The sequence below is a fragment of the Ascaphus truei genome, chromosome 4, assembly GCF_040206685.1.
Source record: "Ascaphus truei isolate aAscTru1 chromosome 4, aAscTru1.hap1, whole genome shotgun sequence".
NCBI classification, from domain to species: domain Eukaryota; kingdom Metazoa; phylum Chordata; class Amphibia; order Anura; family Ascaphidae; genus Ascaphus; species Ascaphus truei.
Genome location: NC_134486.1, coordinates 340688600 through 340716021, shown reverse-complemented (window position 1 = coordinate 340716021; position 27422 = coordinate 340688600). Strand labels below are relative to the sequence as shown.

The following is a 27422-nucleotide window of genomic DNA, read 5'->3' as shown; positions in this document are numbered from 1 at the left end:
GTCTGTCAATATGCCATTCCACTTAAAAGTATCCATACTCTTAAACCTAAAAGAATTATAAAAGTATCTACATTCATTAATTGTAATTCTAGCTTCATTGTGTACATACTAAATTGTGGGTGTGGCAAACACTACATCGGACGCACCATTAGACCTTTGAAAACTAGGATAATGGAGCATGTTAGAGCTATAAAAAAACGCACCACTACGCATCCGGTGTCACGTCATTTTGCCCATTGTTCGCAGGGGGGTATCCAGAACTTCTCTTTTTCGGCTATTGAGCATGTTCCTCCACCCATCCGGGGTGGTGACAGATTGAACATGCTCAATAGACGCGAGATGTTCTGGATCTTCAGCATGGATTCCCTACACCCCAATGGGATTAATCAAGATTGGGAACTGATACATTTTTTATAAAATTATTGCATTTTCTAATATTAGTCTTTTTTTCACAAATAATGTTTTTTCATTTATATTTATGTTTATTATTATGTACACTAAATATAAGCATTATATACACTTTAATTAACATATCTTTATAGAATTAATATTTTATATTTATATACTTCGACTTTAGGTTCGTTTAGATATCCATTAGTTTGATATTGTTGAGCTAATTATGTGGTTTATTATTAGTTCAGAATTATTCTTTTATATAAATATACTTTTCAAATTTTCTGTGTAAATATTATAATTATACATATGTATCTCTTTAACTTTATTGTTATTGCTATTATTCTTACTTTTAGTTTGAGATTAGTTTATTTTTATTTTTTGACTTAGTTTAATATTTATTTATACCATTATTATCATGTATAGTGACATAAGACATAAAAATATTCTAAAGAGTGATGGGTTTATTGATGGGTATATTTCTTCATGTTCCCATTTATCTATTAAGAGTTCAATTTAGTTATATTATGTTTTCATTCTATATTTCCTTATATGTATTTTTTCTTTTTTTAATATGCTTCTTATTTATCTCTTTATTCAGCATGTTACAGTTCTTTTGTTACTTTTTGTTATATCATATGTTGTATGTCGTTGCCAAGGTTTATCAACTTGGCTTTGTACTCAGATTCGTGTACTTCCGCCTTTGCCTACTTGGCACGGAGGTGTTTCTACCCTATGAGGCCATCATAGTTCTTACGGGGACTCAGCTTCAGTCAGATTTTTTGACTGATTTTTGGCGCGAAATCACTTCCGCGGTGGCTGGTATATAAGGCGGATCAGTGGGGACATGGGTCACTCTTTGATAAAGCGCTACTAAAGCGCGAAACGCATTAGAGGACCCTTTTAATGTAGCTTTTGCTACCATGCATTTCCATTAAAGCATTTTTATTTTTCACTGATCTGCCTCCAGCCCTATTTTTTGCAGTGCTCCACCATCTTTCCACGCATACTTTATCTACAAAACGGGACGGATGCACGCTTTCATGGAGCAGAAGGGGTCTACAATGTGAGTTATTTACTCTTATTTCTGAATATTGTGACTGTGACCATAGGGTATTTGCAGGGCTCCAGCCTATGGTTCAGGATACCATCCCTCTATATAGTGATTGTACTGGGAGTCCCTTTATATAAGGGCTTCCATGTGATTTCATTTTGAGGGTGGTTACACTTTTTCTGTCCATGTTGGGCTTTATATGGTGAGCTATATACCCTGTCACATATATACATATTTTTTCATTGACCTACTATACCCCGGACTCCTAGGCTATATTGCCATCATTGTTCAATCCTGGATTTAGAAGCACCATACAGAGATTCATTTCTCATCCTTTGCTTTATAGCATCAAGTTTGTTGAGGGTGGCAAGTTTAAGATCTGCATTCATTTCACTTTCAGGATTATCATAAAACTGTTTGAATGCATTGGGGTCTTCTTGTAATCGAGTCACTAACGTATTTAAGTCATTTTGGCATGTCTGTCGGGATCTGCTGTCCCTTCCTCTCTGCACATTTCTTTGCATATTTGTATAGTTTTACGAATGTCCAAGTCAGATTCGTATATTTTGCGTTATTGTAAGATGAGCTCTTCATTATTTAAGTAATAATCCCTGAAGAACAGGGCATTATTGGCCAGTAATGCCCTGTTCTGAGGGGATTATTACTATTATAGGCTAAATGTGGGCTTATTTAATAAATAATAGACACTTTTGTATAGTTAAATAGATTGTTTTATTCAAATAAAATGGTAAATACATGAAACCACCTCTATATACTCTTACACTGCAGATATCTATATCCACACACTGCCGCCCCCTCTGGGTACACACACACACACACACACACACACACACACACACACACACACACACACACACACACACACACACACACACACACACACACACACACACACAGCAGCTCACACACAGCAGCTCACACACAAACTGCTTCTACACACACACACACACACACACACACACAAAACAGCACACCACACACAACACAGTGCCTCTACATACACACACACACACACACACACACACACACACACACACACACACACACACACACACACAATGGAGCTCTAGGCACACAACACAGCATCTCCTCTACACACTACACATCACCTCTACACACACAGCAGCAGCTCTACACAAACACAAAAACCCTGCTGCTACACACACATGCTACACCCATAAACACTGCTACTGACACAGACACACACACACACACACTGGAGCTCTATATACACACACACACATCAGATCTACACTGACACAAACTGCTGCTACACATACAACAGCACAACACACACAGACACACACACGGCAGCCACAATAAAAAATGCAGCCACTTACTAAACTTTGCACTCTCTCCCCCAGCCCTACACACAACACAGCACAACACAGCACCTCTACACACCCCCTACACACACACACACACACACACACACACACACACACACACACACACACACACACACACACACACACACACACACACACACACACACACACACACACACACACACACACACACACACACACACACACACACACACACACACCCCACTGCACCTCTATACACAACACACTTACTTCTTTGCAGACTCTCTCCCCCCCTCCCAATTCAACGGAATCTGCTCAGAAAATCTCAGTCAGCTCGGGAGGGGGAGGAGTCAAACCGTGGCTGATACTTTTTGACCAATCCCCTGCCATGTCTCAGAGCTTTTACTTAATTCAAACCAATCCCCTGCCCTGTCTCAGCTGTCCTGAAAGCTGAATAAACAGATTGAAAACTGCATTTTGCAAGCTGCTGAAATTCAGGGCATTACTGTGGATAATGCCCGAAACGTTAACCAGAAAGCAGGGTTTTCAATAATGCCCTGAATTTTACTGCTTTAGCCTATAATATTGTATATGGTAACACATTTTTATCTCAGATAGAATGTCCTCCTCCTCGTTGTTAAATGGTATGTTTCATGTTTATATTCGTAAATATCTTCAGCCATGTCATAATTACGGTAGCGTATGATGCGTGGAAACTGTCGTTTTTTGTAAACTCTTTTGGCATTACATGTGTAATTTGCAACAAAAGATGCCAATGTTAAATCTTCTAAATGTAATAGTCTTTTCTCATATTTGTCAAACCAGTTGTCTTTCCAAATATCACTGGAATCATCTGTGAGGTCCTGTTCATTCATTTCATAGTTGGATTTCTTAAGTTGCTGTCGTTCAATGGGCCAGAGAGTGGGTATGTAAACTACGACTACTGAGCTCTGAGACATGGGTTGGTGTAGCAAATGCCAGGCGACTTCTTGGCTTGTGATTTCAATGGTGTTCAGCATGTCGATGCTTAGCTTTCTGGTAATTTCAATGATATCAAATTCAGGATGTTCATTCATGATGTTAATTATCTGTCGTTGTATGTTACTGATACCTCTATTTGTTTTGTTAACATATTCTACGACATACGCAGCACAAAAGTATTCTTCAGTGATAAATTGTATGTCAGTATTGGACTGTAGAACGTTAAATATGAAAGTATTGAAAGGATTGTGCCACTTTTCACTTGGTTCTCTCTTTAGGAAAACTTTGGGTCTTTTAATGCCAGCTCTGAGAACATCTAAGTAATAGTCGTATGAATGTATATTATTGGCCATAAAGAATGCGTCTATATTGGCGTAATTGTTGTTCTCTAGATTGTTCCACATTGTTTTGTAATGAGCAGCATATTTTTTTTTGACGTTGGTCTGTTTTGGCATTGGCACTAATATAGTTGTTTTGCGACACGGCATGAATGGAGCTTCAAAACGACATATTTGTTGCTTATTTGTGGCAATTTTCTTGTAGCACGTGAATGTATGTTTGTGTATTTGAAGTTTGATATGCCCAGAAGCTTTGCTAGTCGATGCAGATATTAGTTGGTCTATCATGGCAATGGCGTCGGTTTTGTTTGCACCAAGTGGGTCGGCTGGGGCGTTATTTAACCAAAGGAGAATTTGAGCATGCGGACTTCCACGATGCTGGAACTCTATTCACTTAAAATAATTAATGACATAGAATATTCCAAAGGGGCTTGATCTTTTTGACTGTAGTATATTCATAAGAACATCAACAATTTTATTGGAGTATATGGCACATGTAACTGCATCCTCATTAATTAATGTAATCTTGTCTATGAAATGTAAATTTGCTGCATCAGCCTCACTAATATCTGTACCATTGTTTTGGAACTTGTAAAGTATTTTAAGTAATCGAGGCCAACCAAGTTCATTAGCGCTCAGAGTTAAGAACATGTTTGGTTTTCCAAGCTGTCTAATCATAGCAAACAAATCACGTTTGCGTTGAGCCCAGTAATATGTAGAATTTGGAATGGTACGTAGGAAAGCTAAGTTGTTCTCTATGCAGTTGTTGATGTACTGTTTAGATTCAACTTGGTGACGTGTAAGTTTGGTGTCCTTTCCTATGAATTTAAATGCAACCGTAAGAGAGTCGCGTGTTCTCAAACGCATAATTTTCATTGCTCCATATAGTAGATAATATGGCGTGATGGCACGATGATCAGAATGGCGTAGTTCGCTGGTTGCCATCATAAATGGTGTTACACGTAAACTATCTGGAAAAGTTCTGAATTGTCCAAGATATATGCTTGGAAATGATAGTTCCTCTGCGTACTCGTCAGATAATAAACTGTGTGGTCTGCTCATTTCTCCAGGTGCAATGCGCAGATACTTGTCCTCGCTCCATAATAAAGTCTGCTGTTGTGTAACGAGACTATCGTCAATTGTTATGAGCTCACTTATTGTTTCTTGAGAATTTTCTATTTGCATTTCATTGTCATAAAAGAAGGATTGATCAATTGTGATTTGATGGAGATGATAGAGTGGTGTTTGTTCGAGATACTGTAACCAACATTTAACCATGGCGCCGCCATGTTGCGATTGGCCACGCATGTGCTGTGAGTCGCGCATGTGCAGAGAGAGAGCTGCAGTGGCAGCCATTGCAGGATAGGCTCCATGGGGACTAAAGCCCCCAGCATGCACAGGGGCAGGCAATCAGGTGCCCAAGCAGAGCCAATAGGGCTGCAGTATTCCCTGCACCAGGGAAAGGATACATTTGGCAAGCCAGGAACAACGCTAGTCGGAGCTGGGGCACAGAGAGGTGAGGGTGTATGTGCATGGTGTCTGTGACCCCTGCACTAGGCCCCGACTCCCCTGTAAGCTTGTGGCTGCTACAGGGACAGGCCTTTAGACAGGGACACTGCCCCATTAGCTTATCAGTATCAGGGACACAGCTGTGAAGCTGCGCAGCACTGGCGGCCTGTGGTTTGGGACCAGACCATCATTTCATCATAGAAATTATCTTCATGTGAGACACTCCAGCTGGATACCACCCCAAGGGGAGGCAGACTTTTCGTGGAGGCAGACTCCATCGCTGGATCAGCGTATCATGTTCATTATCAGTCGGTGCGCCCGGGTGCTGGAACACCTAGCAGGTACCTATTACACTAAGTGCACAACCATTACACCTAGACTAGTGAGCAGCGCTGTCTCACACATTGGGGTTGGGTGTGGGACTTATGGGACACGGTGGTGGGTTACGGCTGTGTGAGGCTTGGTGGGTAGCTATACCTTATTAGCATTTCGCCAGTACTGTGATGATATAAGTGTTGTCCATGATTATATTGCTTTATATGCTAAAAGTAAAGTGTTATCGTTTTATCACATTGGTGTGTATCCTTCAAATATGGTGGAGGTGGAGGCTCTGTCACCTATCGAATCAGGCATACCCCAGGCTCCCAGCGGCAGAGGCTCTGATCTCCTGTGAGCCACAGGTAACACACACACAAACCGTAGTCACCTTATCTCCCGGGGGGTGGAGGAAAGAGCGCTACACTTGTTTAAAATTGATTGTTATTTTTTCTATTTCTGTTTATTGTTTGGATTAAATTGTTTGGAATTTGGATGGCTTATTTTTAGTAGATTTTAGGATTGGTTAGAGTTTTAAATTAATTATTTGTTTTTTTGGCTAGTGGTTTAAATTAATTGTTTTGTTGGCTAGTGATTTAAATTAATGAATTGTTTTGTTGGCTAGTGCTTTTATTTATTTAATTGATTGGTTGGCTAGTGGTTTTATTTCTTGAATAGTTTGCTTGCGTAGGTGTTTATTTAATTATATTGTTAGGTTTTGAAATAACATAATTTTAATTATTTTGCTGTTTTGGTGATAGATACATTTTAGTGATGTGTACTATTAGGCTATTTAGTTCTTTTAATGTTGGGGTTTAGGTGCTTGTGTATTTATTTTATTATTGTCTATTTTTGGCCTTCATGATTTGTATTAAGGTAGACAAGGGAATAAATCCCTAATGGGTGCTCTAATGCTGATGAAATGGCTGTGGAACATCAGTTTATATAGATCACTAATGAGGGGATGATGGAACAGGTAAAAACGCGCTTTATATTCCTGTAGGGATGTCTCAGGTTGCTTCTACCTGTGCTGCAGCGTGTATTTGCAGGAAGTGTTTGGAAGGTTCCGCAGCGGCCCGATAGCACAGGGCACCGCCATGTTGTTGCGCAATAGTTAGGAGTGATTGTCAGAGCGGAGAGAGTTCATGCATGCGCAGAGCAAAGCACGCGAATAGGCGGCCAATGAGAAGAGGTTCAGCAAGTAAACTACAACCCCCAGGAGCCTCAGCAAAGTCACCTGATGCCAGGGAGCAAATAGGAGTGCAGGATTTGCGAGAGGCAGGAAAGGGAAGCATGGGGGAGAGACCACGCTAGCCAGAGGGCACCGGAGGAGCAAGGGGAGAGGTGTGTGCAGGCGGTCAGTGACCCACCTGTGTAGGCAGATTCCCCCTCAGGCCCCAGTATATTCCCTGAGTCACCATAGCTTGTGGTGCTGCAGGGACGTCCTATATTGGTAGCGACTCATACCCCTTACTGCATAGACAGATAGGGACACAGTATCGCGGAGCTGCGGTTGGTGACAGACGTTTGGGCCCAGGCTGCTGTGCATCATCCACTACTCGTGAGAGACTGCGCTGGATCGGCGGATCCATTGTGAAATTGTTGCCGGTCACCACAGTGACTGGAAGGTATTTACTAAAGTGCACCAACACCGGTCAACAGGCGCTGATCCCGCCTTAGGGAACACTCTTTGGGGACACTAAGCGGAGTGGCCAAAGGACTGAGCCTATATACATAAATACAGTTACATGGACACGGTGTAGGGGCATGCGGTGACGGGACAGTGACATTTCTCCTTATGAGAGTGGCCGGGCCACTAGGGTTATATTATAAGAAGTTGGTTGATGTTTTATATGTGTGTTATTGCGATACCTATAAGATAAGGTTCTATCAGTACTACAGTAAACAGTTACAATGTGATGTGTGTTGCTATTGTTCTTACCCAGGGGAATCTTACGCAATGGGGATCCTAGGAAAGTGGAGGCGCTGCCAATAAGATAACTATTACCCCTAGGCTCCCAGCTAGCGGAGGCCCAGATCTCCTTGAGCCAACAGGTGTGTGCAGTACCCGTAGTCACTCTAGAGCGTAGGAAAGAGGGCTACACTCCCAATTGAAGCGGGGTGTCATCTAGCCCATACATCATGTGGTGCAAGTACCCTGACAATGTGTCATAACCATAATATAGAGCTCTAGTGTCCATGAGTAAACAGCCGTTGACCTTAGCCACAATATATATGGCAATCCCCCTCGGGGTAAGTCTTGACTCTCCCGTGGCTCCACAATGAATTTCTCTGAAGGCTACACACCACACTTGCTAGGTAAAACACAACATAGCCACTTAAATGTCTTAGTATATTGTTTGATATACTCACATCATCATTTCCAATCTTACTTGTTTCTGTGGGTATGACGAGGGACTCGTGTTCCAATGCGTGCTGCAGTCTTGGAATGTAGATGAAGAAGAGAAGAGAACGGGATGCGCACAGCTTTGCATAGAAGGGCTGGAGGCATGTGTCAAAATGAAAAAACTTTATTGCGGCATAACAGTCATAAATTTAAAAGCACAGATGAATCCTCTGACGCGTTTGAATGGGACAGCAGGGACCCCTGCTGTGTTAATCCGATGGGCCATTAAGAATCTCACAGAAATGTTGAGGCAATGTTGCAGCAATGTTGAGGCATTTACTGTGAGACTGCCCCAGAATTTCCCAGGCAAGGGTTCTAATGCACGTGGCTGCATCTCTATTTGCAAACGTTTGCATGTTTTTTTCAAAAAGTTTGCTCATTTTCTAAGTTTTGGGCTCAAATTTTGCTCAGATTTAAACTTCTATCAAAAGTTCGACTTGAAATTCTGAACAGACTTTGAAGTTCACAAAGCTTGGATTTTGAACTTACAAATGTGCCTATACTTAATAACTATTATTAACAAACTATAACGATTTAACTATTGAAATATAACTACTGTTTAACTAACTATAACTTTTTCAAAATAAACTTAAAGTGAAAGCAACTTAACAGTTCAAAAATTCTGTCACACTCTTTTGCTCACTCAGTCTCTCTCTCAGTCTCTCTCTCTCTCAGTCTCTCTCTCTCAGTCTCTCTCTCTGTCTCTCTCTCTGTCTCTCTCTCCGTCTCTCTCTCCGTCTCTCTCTCCGTCTCTCTCTCCGTCTCTCTCTCCGTCTCTCTCTCCGTCTCTCTCTCCATCTCTCTCTCTCAGTCTCTCTCTCTGTCTCTCTCTCTCAGTCTCTCAGTCTCTCTCCGTCACTCTCTCTCTCATTTTCAACTAATGCATGGTACTTGGATATGACTAAACATTCCAGTGAAGACATGTTACATTTTTATTGTGAAAAGATTATCTAATGTATATTGTCTGTTTTGTTTTTACATGCAGTGCATACAAGTCCTACTGAACCTATTGAGTCTGCAATATCTGTTATTCAGAAAATCTCCACACAACATTCAAGAATAATAGTTGTTACTCCCAGAGGGAAAGTAAACGACTGCCTTTTTGCAAAACAATTATGCAAAGAAAACCAAAATTGCTTTTCTTTGTATGAAAACTTCAGGCGGCTTTGCATCATAGATGCAAACAGATGTGTTCTTCAAGGTGCAGGACAACTGTGTTTGTCAGCTTGGAATGAATTAAAACCAACCATCCTGGGAAACTGTATATGTTCAAATCCAACAAAAGAGAAATGTGTAAACATTTGGAATAGTATTTACAATAATACCTGTTTAAAGCATGCCAAAGAGAGAGAAATGTTAACACACGCATTGGGAAATAAAGATCTTGGAGTTTTTAACCCAGGTAAGTAAAGAATATTGCACAAGTTTCATTCCTAGTTATCAACATTGTTGACATGCCACTTTTATTTTGGAGAATATCTCCCTATATCTTATGATCTCACCAATATCTTAAGCAAAATCCAGTCTTACTGGATGGAAGGGTTACACTACCGACACACTTTATTAAAGTGTGGCCGGTACCGCAAGCCGGGAGATTTCCCGGCTTGCTAGTGGCCGCCCCTCGGCATGCCGCGCGTCATAGACGCGCGGTCACGCGTCTTCGGGAGCCTGCGCCCCCTGCACGCGCGTCCAGGGCTCCCCGAGGGAGCCCTGGTGTCCCGCGATCGCGGGACGGCGGCAGGGGGTTCCGGGGGACCCGGCAGCGGTAGGGAGAGCGCCCCGATCGGAGGGCTCTCTTCCGCTGCTTCGGCGCACGCCCGTCACCCTCGGGCGCGCGCCAGGCTACTGCTGCGGCCAAGAACGGGCAAATGCTCGAATAAACTTGGCCGCAGCAGTATGTTCTGCTTCTATAAATGAGCAAAGAAAATACATAGTATTAACCACCTGAGTGATGATGTAGACGTTACATGGTTACTGTACATAGTAGATGAGGTTGATAAAATACATACTGTATGTCCATCAAGTTCAACCTATGCGAAATTTAGACGACACATACTATATCCTATATTTATATTTACAGTATTTTGATCAAGAAGAAGGCAAGCAAAAAACCCCAGTGAAAACCTCATCCAATGATGTCTCATAAGGGGAAACATATATTCCTTCCTGACGCTAAATATTGGCAATTAGATTTCTCTCTAGATCAACATCCTTCCCATGCTTACTTATGTGGTCTGTCCCTGTATATCATTCCTTTATAAAAAAAAAAAAGGTCCAACCATTTTTTGGAGATATCTATTGTATCTGCCATCATAATCTCAATGAGTAATTAATTCCACATTTTAATTGCCCTTACTGTAAAGAACAGTTTCTTTTTGTTGCTGGTGAAATTTCCTTTCCTCCAACCATATGGCCCAACAAGATCAAAACCCACAAGATCTGCTATTCAGTGCAACAGTTATAGTAGTGGAGCTAAACCAGCTACTGGATAGCTCCAGTGTCACAGCATATGTTTGAGTTCTACTGCTCACACATGTACTGTAGCCCCCTCTCCCTAGCTTCCATTAAAAGCTACAGGTGTGAGTAGTAGAGATTAAACATTTGCTGCATCAGTTGAGATATCCAGCAGTTTGGTTCACTTACTTCTTGAGCTTTGGCCCTGAACAGCAGAGGATGTGGGTTTCAATCTTGTTGGGCCTGATAGAAGTCCCTTCATGAGGTTTTTCCTCATGTCTTTGGACATTGCTTGTCAAAATAGGCAGTGTGGAAATCTTTCAGGAGGCGTGGGACATGAAGTGTGTGGTGTGAGTCATTTGCTGTCCGGCCTTCCTGCCTCTCACCTGTCTCCCCTACAATCTATCCTAAATGCTGCTGCCAGAATCACTCTACTCTTTCCTAGATCTGTCTCAGCATCTCCCCTCATGAAATCCCTCTCCTGGCTTCCGATCAAATTCCGCATCTCACACTCCATTCTTCTCCTCACTTTTAAAGCTTTACATTCTTCTGCCCCTCCTTACATCTCATCCCTAATCACTCGTTATGCACCATCCAGACTCTTGCGTTCTTCTCAAGGATGTCTTCTTTCTACCCCTTTTGTATCTAAAGCCCTCTCCCGCCTTAAACCTTTTTCACTGACTGCCCCACACCTCTGGAATGCCCTTCCCCTCAGTACCCGACTAGCACCCTCTCTATCCACCTTTAAGACCCACCTTAAGACACACTTGCTTGAAGAAGCATATGAATAGCACTGTGGATATTCTGAACACATGATACATAAGCTTGGCTCCCTGCAGACGCACTTACCAGAACTCCCTTCAACTGTCTCTGTACGTTCTCCCTACCTACCAATTAGACTGTAAGCTCCTCGGGGCAGGGACTCCTCTTCCGAAATGTTACTTTTATGTCTAAAGCACTTATTCCCATGATCTGTTATTTATATTATCTGTTATTTATATGATTACCACATGTATTACTACTGCGAAGCGCTATGTACATTAATGGCGCTATATAAATAAAGACATACAATACAAAACAATTTTACTTTTTTTTAAATCTGGGGTTATTTCTTCCAATGTTGCTTCAGTTTATAACTGGGACACCTTGATAAATACCATAGAATCAAAACATGTTTACTACACTTTATCTTTGGAGCCTTTTAATTCATATAATCATCATTTCATGACCATATTAACAAATAATTCCAGCATAAATAAGGGTGGCATTTAAAACAAACTAAAATATAGTATGCTATATTGTTTATATTGTTTATTACTTACAGTGTGTACCATTTCTTCTGTTTTAGATACATCATATATCAACATCAAGTTAGAATGGAAGCTAAGCTCACTAGCCAATCTTGGTAAAGTACTTTGAACTTTTCAAGTCACAACATTGTTGTAAATCTTTTTTTAAGCAATTTATAGATTACTTGTATTTAATTTATTAACAAATATACATTTGTTCAAGGCAGTACTGTGCCTTATGTCACAGAGGGGGGGAAATAAAGTAATTAACACATTGTTTGGTGCACTATATTGTTTGGGAATAACTTAATACTGTTTGGTAATCATATATCAATATTATAGGATTTACCGTAAATGAAAGTTTGTGACAATTGCATTAAGTTGATTTGCAGAGACTGCATGCATGCACCAAGAGAGAGGTGTCAATTTCCTGCTGTGCAACCTATTGGAAGCATGCATACCGGGGATTTAAAAAGCTTGGATAAACATTTTCGTAGCTTGGGGTGTGTTAACAGCGATTCAAGTAAATGGCAGGTAATGTTGGGTCGATCTCTGACACTGTACCTTTTACAGGAACTTTGTGAATCCAGGCGGTAGTCTCACATGGAATGCAATATGCTTGTGTAAAGAGACTTTCAACTTAGAGAAAAAAACATAGACAACAACAGCAAACTAGGAGACTAAAATAAAAATGAATTCCCCAAAAAACGAGAGAGATTTGTCAACAGTTAATTTAGGAACATATAAAGATATATAACAGAGGACCTCAACATGATTATCGACATTTTCTTGCTTCTTGATTGAAGTCGAAAAATACAGTAACTTCTTCCAAATTTTGGAATCAATTTGATTTCGTTGTGGTCCACTAACACTTATCCTTGAACCTTCATATCGCGACAAAGACACTCGTATACAATATTGACACAATACAAAACGCAAGGTATACAGATCAACAATTTTACATAAGATCAATCAACAATCAACTTCTCTATTAAGTTCATGTTTGTCCATAGTATACAACTTCTATACAGTATTCAATATACTTCCCTTTGTCACTCCCGCTATTGTCAATATTAACTTTTTTGATTCCAAAACACATTAAACCAATAAGCAAACTGTGACATTCCTTATCTTTAGTATTAATTTGACAACTATCTTCAATGAATATATCTTTTAGAGATCTAATAATAAATCACATCTCACAAATAATTTTGCACATGGGCAGGTAAGTAGATAAATTACCAAATAAGTTACTATGGTAAACGTTCATTTAGTAACTACTTGAATTTTTCAAATGGAAATAATTAAATGTGATGATTTATGGTTATCTCTTTTTAGAATACGGAAGTCCATGGTCTTGTTTAGATGTTGCAACACTTTGCATTAGAGATCCAGTGTGTAATAGATACTTGGTTGAACATATAAAGGCTTGCTCTGTCAATGGAAATGTATGCAATGTAAATGACTGTCAGACAACTACACGATCATCTTATGATTATATGCCTTTTAATGTTGCTCAAATGCTGGCTTTTTGTGATTGCGCTCAATCTGATGAGGACTGTCAACATACCAGAGATGTTCTTCATAGCAAATCATGTGTAATGAGCACAGATCCAACTACTTCCTGTATCAATGTAATTCGCAGTTGCCTTGAAGATGAACTGTGCAGGTTAGTAGAAAGTATATATTTATATAATTTTGTTATATAACACATAGTTACATAGTACAGTGTGAATTTTTGTTAAAAGAACTTTACAGGCATAATAACTTACAGTTCCAAAGAAATTACTTAATTTTGTCATCTGACACACTGGCAGATAAAGTAACTTGCTCAAAGTGAGAAGGAGCTGGCTCTGGGATTTTAATCCGTTTTACCCATTCCAGACACAGTGCTGCTACCACTAAGACACTCCCTGGTCATACATAACATGTATTTGTTGATAGCACAATGATGTATTTTAACCTTACAATACATGTACATTGATTTGTGTAGCAGTAATAGTACATACAGAATATTGTTACTTTATGACTCTGCAACATTGCAGATTGTTTTGTCTAGTAAATTCTATATTGATGAGTTAAAACAAAAACAACAGGAGTTATGAGGGGGCAGTAGGTGAGATGCACCAATATATCTGAATCTACTCCATAAAACACCTCCCATTGACCCAAAATTGCCTATTTAGAGTAAAGGGCTGTAAGGTTTATTATGTCTTCAGAACGTGTCTCATAGCATAGTACTGCTAAGTAAATATGGAAGTAAACTTACTAAACAGTGTTAAGCCTTGGTATACTTAAAAAAAAAAAACTATTTAATTGAGTGAACCAAGGCTTACTGTAGCACCATTTAGTAATACCCCATCAAACAATTGGCTAATAATGTCACCAAAATAGTAAGCTTCCTGTGAAATATAGCCTCTATGAGAAGAAGAATATTGTAAAAATGAATAGCTCTATACTGTATACAGTATAATATGTTAATGAAAGACTCTAATTATAATGCACAGATATACTTACCTGCACACTATTTTACTCTCTGTAACACATATTATTAGGTTCTTGCAACCTAGCACATGTACAAAATTATGATTATAGTTACACTTTTCTTCAGGCAAAGATATGAAAAATATCAGTCAAAATGTTGGGAGCATACAACCACGTGTCATAACGATGAAAGCTGTTGGTTTGGTGTGAACAATGAAGATCTGACATGCTCTGGAAATGATGATTGCAAAGCTGCATACATTGGCATTCTTGGAACAAAGCTTCAAATGCAGTGCACATGTAGTATAGCACTGAACCCTGATGAACGACATTTATGCAATCTGTATTACCACATGCTGCATAGCAAGTCCTGTTTAAGTAAGTTCTCTTCTCTCATATATTTTTGTAGGAAGAAAAATGTACCATGAAAAAATGAATTATCCCAAACTAATATTAATTAAATTATATTTAAAACGATTTATATTTTCATTTAATTATTATTATTATTATTATTATTATTATTATTATTATTATTATTATTATTATTTGGCTTTCCCCAATCTAATATCTTGAACAAATCTAGTGTTGCTGTAAAGCTTTGGTGACCTGGTGTCTCCCTGTCACACTACCTTGCTGATCCTTTTCTTGCTTGTTTATTCATGTAATCTAATGGTTGACATGCTATTCTCAAATTTTTTCTCTATTATCAATGTACGCTTCTTCAATATTTTGTGTTCTTAATGCATCTAGGACCGCTGTGGTGTAGACAGACTCAAAAGCTAATCAATGAATCGTAAACTGAGTGGTAGCTCAAATTGAACTTTGAAGAAAAGTGCATTTCTAACACATTTTGCTACGATTGTTTTTTGTGTGCTAATTATATATTTGTCTTCGTAAACAGAGACCAAAGATTCAGAAAATTCTAGATCTTGAAATATATTTGGTGGTGGTAGTGTTTAAGGTGACATTTGTGATGGATTATGGGGATCTAGAATTCATTTTAGGGACCCTGTGGGGAGATACATTTGTCAGCTTGATAGCTGTGTGTAGTAACTCTTGTCACATATACAAGTCACATGCTTACACGTGTGCAATTTGTGACAAACTTCTTTAACCCTGAAAAGCTGTGTAATATGGCAGCATAAGCTTATAGTGGTCCATGTTAAAATGGATACAGATAAAAGTGACTCACTGTGAGTGCTCATTTGCATGTCATTACCCAGAATCCCTGGCTGCAGTGGAACCATTGTTTGCTAAGCGATAATGGGAAAGACATGGTTGCAGACCTGTCTCAGATATGCAAATGTACAGTACCCACAATTGACATTTTTATTTGTTGTACACTGTACTGTATGTTGGAGGGTTTTGGTCACTTTTTAAACACACCATAACTTTTTAAATGTCTGGTTATACTATTGTGTCGCATATTACACATCTACTGTATAGTGCATCTGTAAATACAGTATTATCTCAAAAGCACTGTTAATCAATGTCTGAAATGTGACACTTTCATCTCAGTTATTAGTTAGTGTAGAAACACCTCCTCCCCAAAAAAACTGTCAACAGACAAGTCATACAATCAGAAAGGGTATTATGGTGCTCAAGCATGAAATCCCATCAATAATAATTACAGAGGCAAACTCCTGGGACATGAATAATGTGCAACCTAATAAAGGGCTCCTTTTTTACCCTGAAGGCAGGGGTAGTTGCATAAGAACACCCACCCCTCACCTCATTGGGCTGGCCCCAGGTATTACTCACAAATGGTTTGAAGTCACCAGGGATCCTCTCAGTTTGCGTGCTGTCGCCAATGGGAAGAATCCAGTACAGAGTTTGTTGATGCAACGCACAGCAAGAAGGTGATAGCAGGTCTGGCAAAAATCTTCTTTATTAGAGGAACATTAAAAACGGAAGGCTGCAACCTTCTACGTGTTTCGTGCAGTGAAAATTGCACTTTATCAAGAAGTCAGTTAAACATGGTACACTACACCCTATATATAGGGACAGTCTGCCGTTTGGCGCCAAAAAACGCTAATTGGAATTTGCATAATGACCTAATAGCACAAAGCTGAGCCAGCGCTATACCAGAAGTGGCTGTTTACCTGTTTGGCCGCCGAGATATCCGCCTCCCATATACACCTGCTCCATGGCACGCAATGCAGGGCAATGAAGGGCCAAATCTCGCGAGATGCGTTCCAGGTTAGTCACGTCTTACCGCGCATGCGCAGATTGTGCTAAATGAAAAAGACAGACCCTGATCCCGCAGGAGGGAACCACTAAAGTCCTCAATACTCGCGCATGCGCATGTATGGCTCTCTGGCATTGCATGCAACAATAATGGCCAATAATTAATGTAACCGACCACCCTGAGGGAGATAACCATGGTAATGCCCCATAAACCTAAGGAGACACCCATAAATGTACCACACTAACGGGGGAAGGAACACACCAACCATATAGCACATAAAAGGATTCTAAATTGATGAGCCTTTTCAGGCAGATTGTACCATATATATACAAAAACATATAATAACTGTAAAATTAAAAATTAAAAGTTAAATCCAAAAAATAAGAAAATCTTTAATTCTAACTTATACCTATATTAAAAACATTTGTACAGCCCTCCAAAGGAACAGAGGAGAACTTATTCAATTATTTTACATAAACTTTTTTACAAAAATCAAAAAAATAAATAAAAAAAAACAATCATGGGCATCAAAAGCACTTCTCCTTAGTTAACATATTAACAAATTTCATAAATCAATAAAGCTGTTTTTATTGAGGGAAATGTGTTGCGTCAGATAATTATTTGTAAGAACTTACAAAGGCTTGTAGATACAGTGTTGCTGACTTATTATGAGATATATTCACTTCTTGTATGCTATTTGGATACGCTTATATGATCAGAACAAGGATCTTGGTTTTGTAAGTCATACAATCATGTAGCCTAACTACTATTGTGATCCTGATGCTTCCTAATAGAGTCAGAAAAATTGTAAGAAAAGAGAATTTTAATTAGATCTTTATATTTGTTGCCTATTTTAAGGACATCAAAACACACAAAATCCATGGGGAGCATGGGGAGGAAACAAAAATAAATTTAAGTGCAGCAAAAATGACAATGTGAAAAAAGCCTTCAATTGACTTGGCTCTAATGAATTGACTACTTACAAGATGTGAGAGTCAAAAAGGCAGGGTTGACTCAAATGGTCAGAGGTAAGTGGATGATGCAGTTGTCATCAAAGTGGATCAGGTCCCCAGGATCACGTACCCCAATGTAGAGAGAAAAACTGGCATAGCGCAGATCACTCAAGATAAAAATAGCTTTATAACAATAAAATATTATACTCACATTCTAACAATAAAAAACGGGCATATCACACTGCATTAGTGTAGGAAGATTTTAGCCAGCTGGCTCACCGTCCCACAACGTTCCCCCACTCCTCCGCCTCAGCCTCCGGTCAGCTGTTTACACTGTTCCAACTGGCGTGTGACGTCACTTCCGGTTTCGCCGCTCGGATCCTCATGCAACTCCTCTGCTGTATGCTCCTCTCTGAATAAGACTCCCACTCTACGCGTTTGTGACACTCCTGAGGAAGAAAGCAGTCGCTTTCGAAACGCGTAGAGTGGGAGTCTTATTCAGAGAGGAGCATACAGCAGAGGAGTTGCAGGAGGATCCAGCCCTCACCGAGCGGCGAAACCCGGAAGTGACGTCACACGCCAGTCGGAGCAGTCTAAACAGCTGACGAGGCGGAGGCGGAGGAGTGGGGGAACGTTGTGGGACGGTGAGCCAGCTGGCTAAAATCTTCCTACACTAATGCAGTATGTTATGCCCGTTTTTTATTGTTAGAATGTGAGTATAATATTTTATTGTTATAAAGCTGTTTTTATCTTGAGTGATCTGCGCTATGCCAGTTTTTCTCTCTACATTGGGGTACGTGATCCTGGGGACCTGATCCACTTTGATGACAACTGCATCATCCACTTACCTCTGACCGTTTGAGTCAACCCTGCCTTTTTGACTCTTACATCTTGTAAGTAGTCAATTCATTAGAGCAAGTCAATTGAAGGCTTTTTTCACATTGTCATTTTTGCTGCACTTAAATTTATTTTTGTTTCCTCCCAATGCTCCCCGTGGATTTTGTGTGTTTTGCTGTTACTGTGGGGGAAGAGTGAAGACTACCCCTTCCAGTGAGTTCCAGAGCAGGGGGTGAAACTGTATTTACTTAAATTTTATCACATTTTTCATTTATTTAAGTTTTTGATTAGTCACTTATTATTAGTGTCCACTTTTTATTTGTTTGCGCCTGTGTTCACTTTACCACTATACTATTTTAAGGACATTACAATGTCTGCTTTCTAAAATTATTTACTTTGTTAATTTTTATTTTATTTTTAGAAACAGTTCTTGCAAGAAACATCCATGCACCCTACAGTGATACACAAGAGAAACAACTGATACTTACTGGTCCACACGCTTTACATAATGGTGAGTTACAGTTTGTCTTGGGATTCACAAATATAGAATATTCAAATTTGAAAGACAAAGTCAGATAGTTGACAATGTCGTGTTTACAAGTCTCAATACTTTAATCACGTCGCAATTACATATATAATAAATATATATAAAATAAAACTTTCTACACACCCCTGACATCATGAAGGATGTCCACGTCAGCATAGTCCAGGTCCATGTCCTCCGATGCCAGCAAGAATACATGAAAAAATATGATCTAATGGCACCTACTGCTGCGGCCAAGTTTATTCGAGCATTTGCCCGTTCTTGGCCGCAGCAGTAGCCTGGCGCGCGCCCGAGAGTGACGGGCACGCGCCGAAGCAGCGGAAGAGCGCCCTCCGATCGGGGCGCTCTCCCTACCGCTGCCGGGTCCGCCGGGTCCCCCGGAACCCCCTGCCGCTGTCCCGCGATCGCGGGACACCAGGGCTCCCTCGGGGAGCCCCTGGACGCGCGTGCAGGGGGCGCACGCTCCCGAAGACGCGTGACCGCGCGTCTATGACGCGCGGCATGCCGAGGGGCGGCCACTAGCAAGCCGGGAAATCTCCCGGCTTGCGGTACCGGCCACACTCGAATAAAGTGTGTCGGTACTGTAACCCCTAAATTACCTTAGTAATTAATAACCTCCTATAGTAATTAAGGGGTTAACCCCTGTCCCCCACTACCCACCTGGGAGGCCTAACCATCCAATTCGGCTGTATTTTACCCACCCTCTACCCATTGATTGGCACAGTGGTACATCATACCCATATTACATGGACATGATAAGCCACTATAGCACTCAATGGTCAACCTAACAAAAATCATTAAGGCCAAAAATACACAATAATAAAAGAAATATACATGGTATAGTGGGGCCGGGGTAGGTGGTTAGGCCTCCCGGGTGGGTAGCGGGGGATGGCGGTTAACCCCTTAATTACTATAGCGATTATTAATCACTAAGGTGATTAAGGGGTAAGGGGCCATTAGATTGTATTGTATTTCATGTATTCTTGATGGCATCGGAAGACATGGACCTGCAGGGGGATATTTTGGAGGCACCATTGTACCTGTACTCTCTGGGCAATTTATACACACCCGATTTTCTTACCTGCGGGTACCCCTTCTATTGGGAATACTTAACTTGTTAATAGCTGATCTAAGCTTGGCATTGTCCCTATTTTTCCACAAATAAAGATATAACTATTTATACCTACATTATCAGTACATCAGCTACTCCTGTTCACCAGGGGCACTAATAGTACCACAGGACTCTTATTGAAGTGATCTAACTAATTTCGGGGGGTTTACTATATCTACCTCATCTGGTGCCTTGATCTTACCATTTTGTAGTGAATTGATTAATTGTGGTGTGACATAGTCCCAGGATAGTGGGCAGTTTTCTGTCTGATTTATAGAAGAAAGAGAGGACATAGTATGTGTCACGCTGCGCTCACCACAAACAGGACTTAGACGCAGGGCTGAGGTGGGAATGTATTTAACCGCCAGCCTATAACCACGGAGCCGGGTCTGGTGTGTGTAGTAAGAGTCGTGCAGCCGGGTTAGGGTACGAGAGTTCGGGTATGTCGTGGTACTTGCCATGGTCCAGGGTTGGAGAGCAAAGAATGGTCAATATCCGTAAGCCGTGGTCAAGGAGAGATGAGAGAAGGAATACAAAGTCAACCAAAGTTCAGAGTTAGAGAAGAGATGGTCCGGGTACAGGCAGGGGTCAAGGCACAGGTTCAGACAAGCACTGGAAACAGACAGACTTCAAGCAGCGAGCACAGCACATTTACCCTTAGTTTATGCTCAGCAATGTGCATAGGAATCAGGAATGGTAAATAAAGGGAGTGTGAACCAATCAGGAGGCTGCAGACAGAGTGAGGTCAGACAAAGGCTGTGAGCCGATCAGAGGAGATGAGATTTGCTGTAGGTGAGAGGCAGCTGATACCCTTCCTGGGTATCCTGCGCAGGTAGAGTGCGGCATAGGGCGAGTACATCATCAGTGAGTGCAGGCGCTGTGGCGCTATGCGGGGGCGCACCTCCACGGATGTTTTGGTTGACTGGCACGCACATGCAGGTAGAGTTCTGCGCACCACTGTGTACCACCTCAGGGGGGCGGAGCCTAGCCACGATCCTAACAGTATGGAAGTGACCCGCTCCACAGATTCACAGTCACTAAGGCTGGTGGACAGGAAATCCATACCAGACTTTACAATGGTTCTGGTTTCCCTCACCTGCTCTCCTAATTGAGGAACAGGAATATATTGCAGTTAGGTTTGCTGCTTCATTCTCTCTAAGAGCCTGTAGGCTGGGAGGATGCTGCTCCCCAGGATCCAGTAGATGGCCCCCTTCACGTGTTGCAGCATCTGAGAATCTGTTGGGATTCTGTCCAAAAATCTAGTACTATTTTTTTTTACCAGTTTTGCAGCCAACATACTTTGATTAATTTGCCCCAATAAGATACCCTACTGCATTCAACATCAATACAAACAATAATTTGACTTGTATCTATCCACTAATCGATATCAATGTGGTGTCTACTAATTCTATGTTTTTCTACTTTTTAATAACGATGTTACACTGATATGTGCTGCAGATCAGTCACTGTCTCTCATTTTCATTATGTTATCTGTATTTCTTGAACAATTGTCCAATATAATTACTCAAGATTTGGAGGAATGCGCATTGTTTGAGCTTGCTTTCACTCAAGGCAATGCACCACTTACAGTACACCTGTCCCTGAATTTAGCAATCCTCAGCTCCCATTCATAGGATTGGGAGTAAGGGAGTGCTAAACGTCAGCACCCTTTTGTGGATTAGGGCTAGCATGCCTTGCCTCATTGTCTCATGTCCCGTGTCTCCTACTTATCATGCCTCATGCTTTCTTGTGTATTTTTAGTTCTGGTACACTTTAATTGAAATGGAAACTGTGATGCATGAACATACTGTAAACAACAGGTTCCCATGTTTTGAAATGAAATATTTTCATTTTATTTCAATGTGATCTCCTTTATGTTATTGAGTAAAATAGGATTTTGTGGCATTAAGGTCATATTAAAAACTATTTTTTTTATGTGTTGTGTTGTTATAAAATATTTTAGGATATACAGAGTAAAATGAAAAGGCACACATACGGTACAGTCATGCTAATCTAGTCTAGGCTAAACTCAATGATTACTTCACACCGTTCAATAAAGATCCATTAACTATTCAATATGTACAAAAGCCGTGGCAACAGGGGGATGCGGTAGCTTCTTTTAATGTCATATTAGAAACAAGTAATCATTTTTAAGGAATAAATATCTTTGAACAATTCATTGTAGGTCCATTTAGTTTTACAGTACCTGTATCTAATCAACTAATTGGTTTGATCAAAGACTGAAAAACACCTCATATTGTTACTTTTGTATCCAACTTTGGCTTTAAAGTTGGTGAACCCCCAGGCCGAATCTTCGCCGATCGATCAAAGGAGAACGGCTCAATCGGCAACTTAACTAATTACTTATCATTGTGTGGATTGTATTGGTTCACATATTAAAGGGAATTTTTTATTTATTATTTTAAACAGCAGCTTGGACTGCTGTTTTAAGCTCTCTGTACTATCACCGATCGCTACACCTCTTACAGTTCTTGTCAACTTACCCTAGCTCCTGCTAGTTTTCAAAATGTTTGCTTTTTGTTTACCATTTGTACATCTCTAACTTGAGCAAACTGTTTAACAGTTTAACTGATTCATAAATAGAAAGTGCTTCAGAAGTACAGAAAGTCAACTTTGCATTGAAATAAATAGGACATTGGAAATAGAACATCCGCAAGGAAATGTGACCATAAAAAAAAAAGAGAGACATGACCTTAATGTTACTTTCACTTACACGGTATAGTACACCAAATAAAACTTTGCCAAACCATTCATTAAGCTTCATTACGGTTAATGCACCTAAACAGGCGTTAACTCCCATTGACTTAGATAGCAATTAGAGCCATTCAGGTACATTAACCTATAGTACAGTATAATGGAGCTTGATGATAAGAAACCACCTTAGAAAGGTATAAGAACATATATTTACCCCTCCCACAATGTAAAAAAATCTAATAATTTAACTTTTTTTCTAGTTGCAGTGATCTATATTGTTGCTTACACTACAGGAATAATATTAGTTTTTGGAATTATTATTTTGGCATTGCTCCAGACAAGGTAAATATAATTATACATAGTTCTATATTTGTATACATATCGTTCGTATTCATTATGTATATATGTGTGTGTGTGTGTGTGTGTGTGTGTGTGTGTGTATATATATATATATATATATATATATATATATATATATATATATATATATATATATATATGTGTGTAAATACAACTGTATGCTCATCTGCATGTCTTAGGCAGGTCTGCAACCCCGCCTTTCCCCATTATCACCCAGCACACAGCACTTCCACTGCAGCAAGGGATTCTGGGAAATGACATGTAAATGAGCACACTTTTTGCTACAAAAACCATTTTTAACATGGTTCCCTATAGGCTTAAGCTTGTTGCATGGTCACAGCTTTGAGCACAGCCAGGGTTAAGGTGCATACCCAGAAAACCACCCACAGACAGCTGTTTCGACCTTAATGGGTCTCATCAGTGTGGGGTTGATTAACTGGGTATGCAAAGAAGCTAAAGGATGGGCCAACCATAATACTGAGTTAAGTTATGGTGAGTAAAAAAAGTGACAAAAACCCTCCACAGCAAAGCAAATATACAAATGTAAATACAACTGTATGCTCATCTGCATGTCTTAGGCAGGTCTGCAACCCCGCCCCGCCTTTATGAATATATATGTATATATATGTATATATAATCAAAAAACAAATTGATGATACCGTTCTGTGGCTAACAAAATGCTTTTATTTGTGCACAAATAAAAGCATTTTGTTAGCTACAGAACGGTATCATCTATTTATTTTTTGATTATTGAAGCTCGGCTAACACGGTACTGATACCTCTATATGTATATATATATGTATATATATATATATATATATACCACACTTATTAAGGTTATATATATATTAAGAATATCCCAACATATCCCACCACATGTACTTCCTCTGAAAATCCCTAAATAAAAGTTATTGTATTTATTTTTTTGTTCCCTACAACAGATGTAACAGTCTTTATTGCTCCCTCTTGTGTGCTGTGGTGGGATATGTTGCAATAATCTTAATTGTCCCAGCCATTGTATTTAATAGAAACTCTGTGATATACTGTACGGTTAAAACGTTGTAGTTGGAGCAATTTCTGTAAGTCTGCTACATCTGTATTTACATGCTCAAATGTATACTTATATTATTAGAGTAGTTATGTACACAGAGTTTGTATTGCAAAAGAAAAACCCTCTGTAAATAGAAATATGAATAGCATTGCATACTTATCAGCTTACCAAAGAACTAGTAAGGGGTCTTGATATAAGGACTGAAACATTGGACTATAACTGTACAGTATATCAACATTGCAGATTAATTTTCTTTTTAAGGTGTGCTTTGAATGTACTTATCTATGGTATACAATTGTGACTTTATTTTTAAGGAGGGAATAATCTTCTCGCTTTTGGATTTCGAGTTGGAGTAAAAGAGTAAAATATTTGTGTGGATGAAAATTGCAGTTTGTTGCCTCTAAAAAAATAAGAATTCAATTTAGAGTTGTTAACTAATAGATACAAAAGGCACTTTGGTTGGGTGACAGTTCAATTATGAAAACAGGCGTATGGCTGGTATCTCTGCTCCTAGTTTATTTAAATTAGATAAACATCAGTGTATACCCATTAAATAGCACCTGTCTTGCATTACAGTGCGCATAACTAATATTTTTTATTCAGGAAGGAATCTTAATTATTCACCTACTTGCACCAAGTGCAAATCATTGCAACAGTATAAAATCATGATAAAATCATATACAGTATAAAAACACACGCATGGATATTGATAAGCCGTGGCTGCTTTGAGTGCTGTATTGTTGAATTGGCACGGGTTGCTTTGAAAGAGAATAGACAAAGATGCAGAGAAATAATTTATGAGGCTCAAGTGAGTTTGTTTTGTGATACCTGATGATGAGTTACATCATTGGTACCATCTCTTACCTCTTTATCCTGGAAATATTTGATCTTATTCAAGCTGATCTGGAGCCAAAAATCAATAGTAGAATATGAGGTGTTATTAGTTCAGACATTAAACATGTGCATGGACAATTGCAAAAATCTAACACATTAACATTAGATTTTTAGACCATATGCTATTGACGCCTACATATCATCTAATATTAAATCAAGTCATACAGCACTATTATTTTTATGCCACCTCTATTTTTGCATTAACAACCAACTATAAAATGTCCCCTTTGTTCCTTTTATAATGGACATTCCTTATTTCCCAAAGTGGTCCACTGGACAGCTTCCTTTACGTGAGCTAATCAGCAATGGTAGCTTCATACTGTAAGTGTGACGATAGGAGCAGTCTGGCCAGCACCTTAAAGGTTAAGCCCAGCAGTTGCGCCTACTTGTCACAATAGATGCCTATGTTAAAGGCTAAACACCATCTTATTTTAGCCAAAATTGCTGACAAGTGTGTCTCTGTGTACAGTATCTCCCTATAAGACAGTTTATTCCCCATGCATATGTAATGTAATACAATCGGACTGCTATGTGTGCTGGGCTAAGCCAGACTGCACATAAATTAATCTGGGCCTGATATGTAAATGTTAGGACTGTAAGGTGCTTGGAAACAGGTCTGGGAAACATGTCCTTCAAAATCAGAGCCATTGTTCCTGGAAACTGAGGCCTTGGTCCTAGCCCCACCGGCTCAGTTCCCATTGATCTGTTTGAATTTGTCACTCTACTTAAGCCTTCCTCTTTGGGCTGTCATAAAGCACTGTAACCTCCCACGGCCATCATTGGTCCATCAAAGGTGAGCCCTCTCTCTGTGATTGGCTGTTACATAGCATCTGTGTTATGATTAATCGACAGGTCTTCCATGGTTTCAGATGAAAGCCGGGAAACTATGTAAACTATGTAAACCCTTGCCAATCACAGTTCCAGAGATTAGATCCAGATTTACAGTCTGGTAGACAGTTGGTGTGTTACACTTAGGTTTTAACGGAGACACACAGATCCACAAGGAGGCTTGGTTGCATAGATGAGTGGGAAGTTTGAAATTACTAGCAGCTAGCATCCCTATGGTACTGAGGTACCCAGAGACTCTCGGTGTGTGGAAGACATCCTTGGTAAGCCTACTTGATATTAATTAGACACATAATTATTTAGTTTTGCAGAAAAATGTAAAGTAAAATGCTAAAAAGCTATGCATTAGAAAAGTGTACTTTCTTGTGTTTAATATTAATAACAAACACTATTTTTTTTTTCAGGGCCTGCAGAGCACACCAAAAAAGAAATCTTCAACTAGGAAATGCATCAGAAAGTTGAATGGTGCCTTCATTATTTGGAATCATTTCATGTATTGAGCTATATACTGTATTATTTTATTTTTAATACAGTTGTTTGTTTTGATAATAATAGAGTGTATACATCTTACAGTAGATTAAAATCCTTAGTATGTATGACCTTAATATGAAATTATAATGTATACAAGTACAAGTACAGTACACAAGTTACAGTATATGCTCTTATATGTAAGTGTGTGTATATATATATATTGCAACAGAAAAGCATCCATATAGTAAGCACACTGGTATACCAAAATAGGATATAATTAAGGAATTTTATTAATAATGGATAAAAGCAGGGTATGAAATGTTAAAAAGGGAGGGGGTCTCCACAAAAACAATTCTAATTCTACCGATGTGATTTTTTTTAAAAGCATCTAAGTCACGTTTGGCATTTTTGATGTTATGTGTGTGTTCTAATACACGGAACCGAACCTCCCTTGTGGTCATGCCTACATAGATAAGACCACAAGGGCAGAAGAGCTGATAGATCACTCCCTTACTTTTACAGTTTAGGAACATCAACACCTTATACAGTATGTCCGAGACATAGATGCATTGGTGAAGCTAGATGTTTGCCGCATGTATCTACAGGCTGAGCATGTACCACATCTAAAAAAGCCTGGTTTAATAAGCTTGGATAAAAAAGTGGTATTGACCTTTTCTCACTGGCTTTAATTTTTTTAATCTATTATAGTAACCATGAGATGAGGCTTATGTTATCCTCTCCATGATTTCTAGTACTCAGTTTCTGCAGCACTGAGGTACTGTGTGCTTTATGTGGTTGGCTGTGTCAAGTTGGCTGGTACTATCAGCATTATTGCATCTCATGCCATGCTTACAGCCTATGACGCCAGTATACTTGTACAACCATTGACTTGTTTCT

The 27422-nt window shown here is 39.6% G+C and overlaps 1 protein-coding gene across 1 annotated transcript in view; it reads left to right on the top strand.

Annotated features, from left to right (window-relative positions):
* GFRAL (GDNF family receptor alpha like) overlaps nt 1-26647 on the top strand; it is a 95533-nt gene extending 68886 nt beyond the window's left edge. Inside the window, exons 4-10 of the mRNA XM_075598159.1 lie at nt 9314-9730; nt 12131-12187; nt 13410-13740; nt 14683-14933; nt 18955-19044; nt 23164-23245; nt 26459-26647. Of these exons, the coding sequence (XP_075454274.1) occupies nt 9314-9730; nt 12131-12187; nt 13410-13740; nt 14683-14933; nt 18955-19044; nt 23164-23245; nt 26459-26516 (1286 nt within the window). The 3' untranslated portion in view covers nt 26517-26647. The remainder of the gene's footprint in view (nt 1-9313; nt 9731-12130; nt 12188-13409; nt 13741-14682; nt 14934-18954; nt 19045-23163; nt 23246-26458) is intronic.
* The last annotated feature ends 775 nt before the right edge of the window (nt 26648-27422 follow it).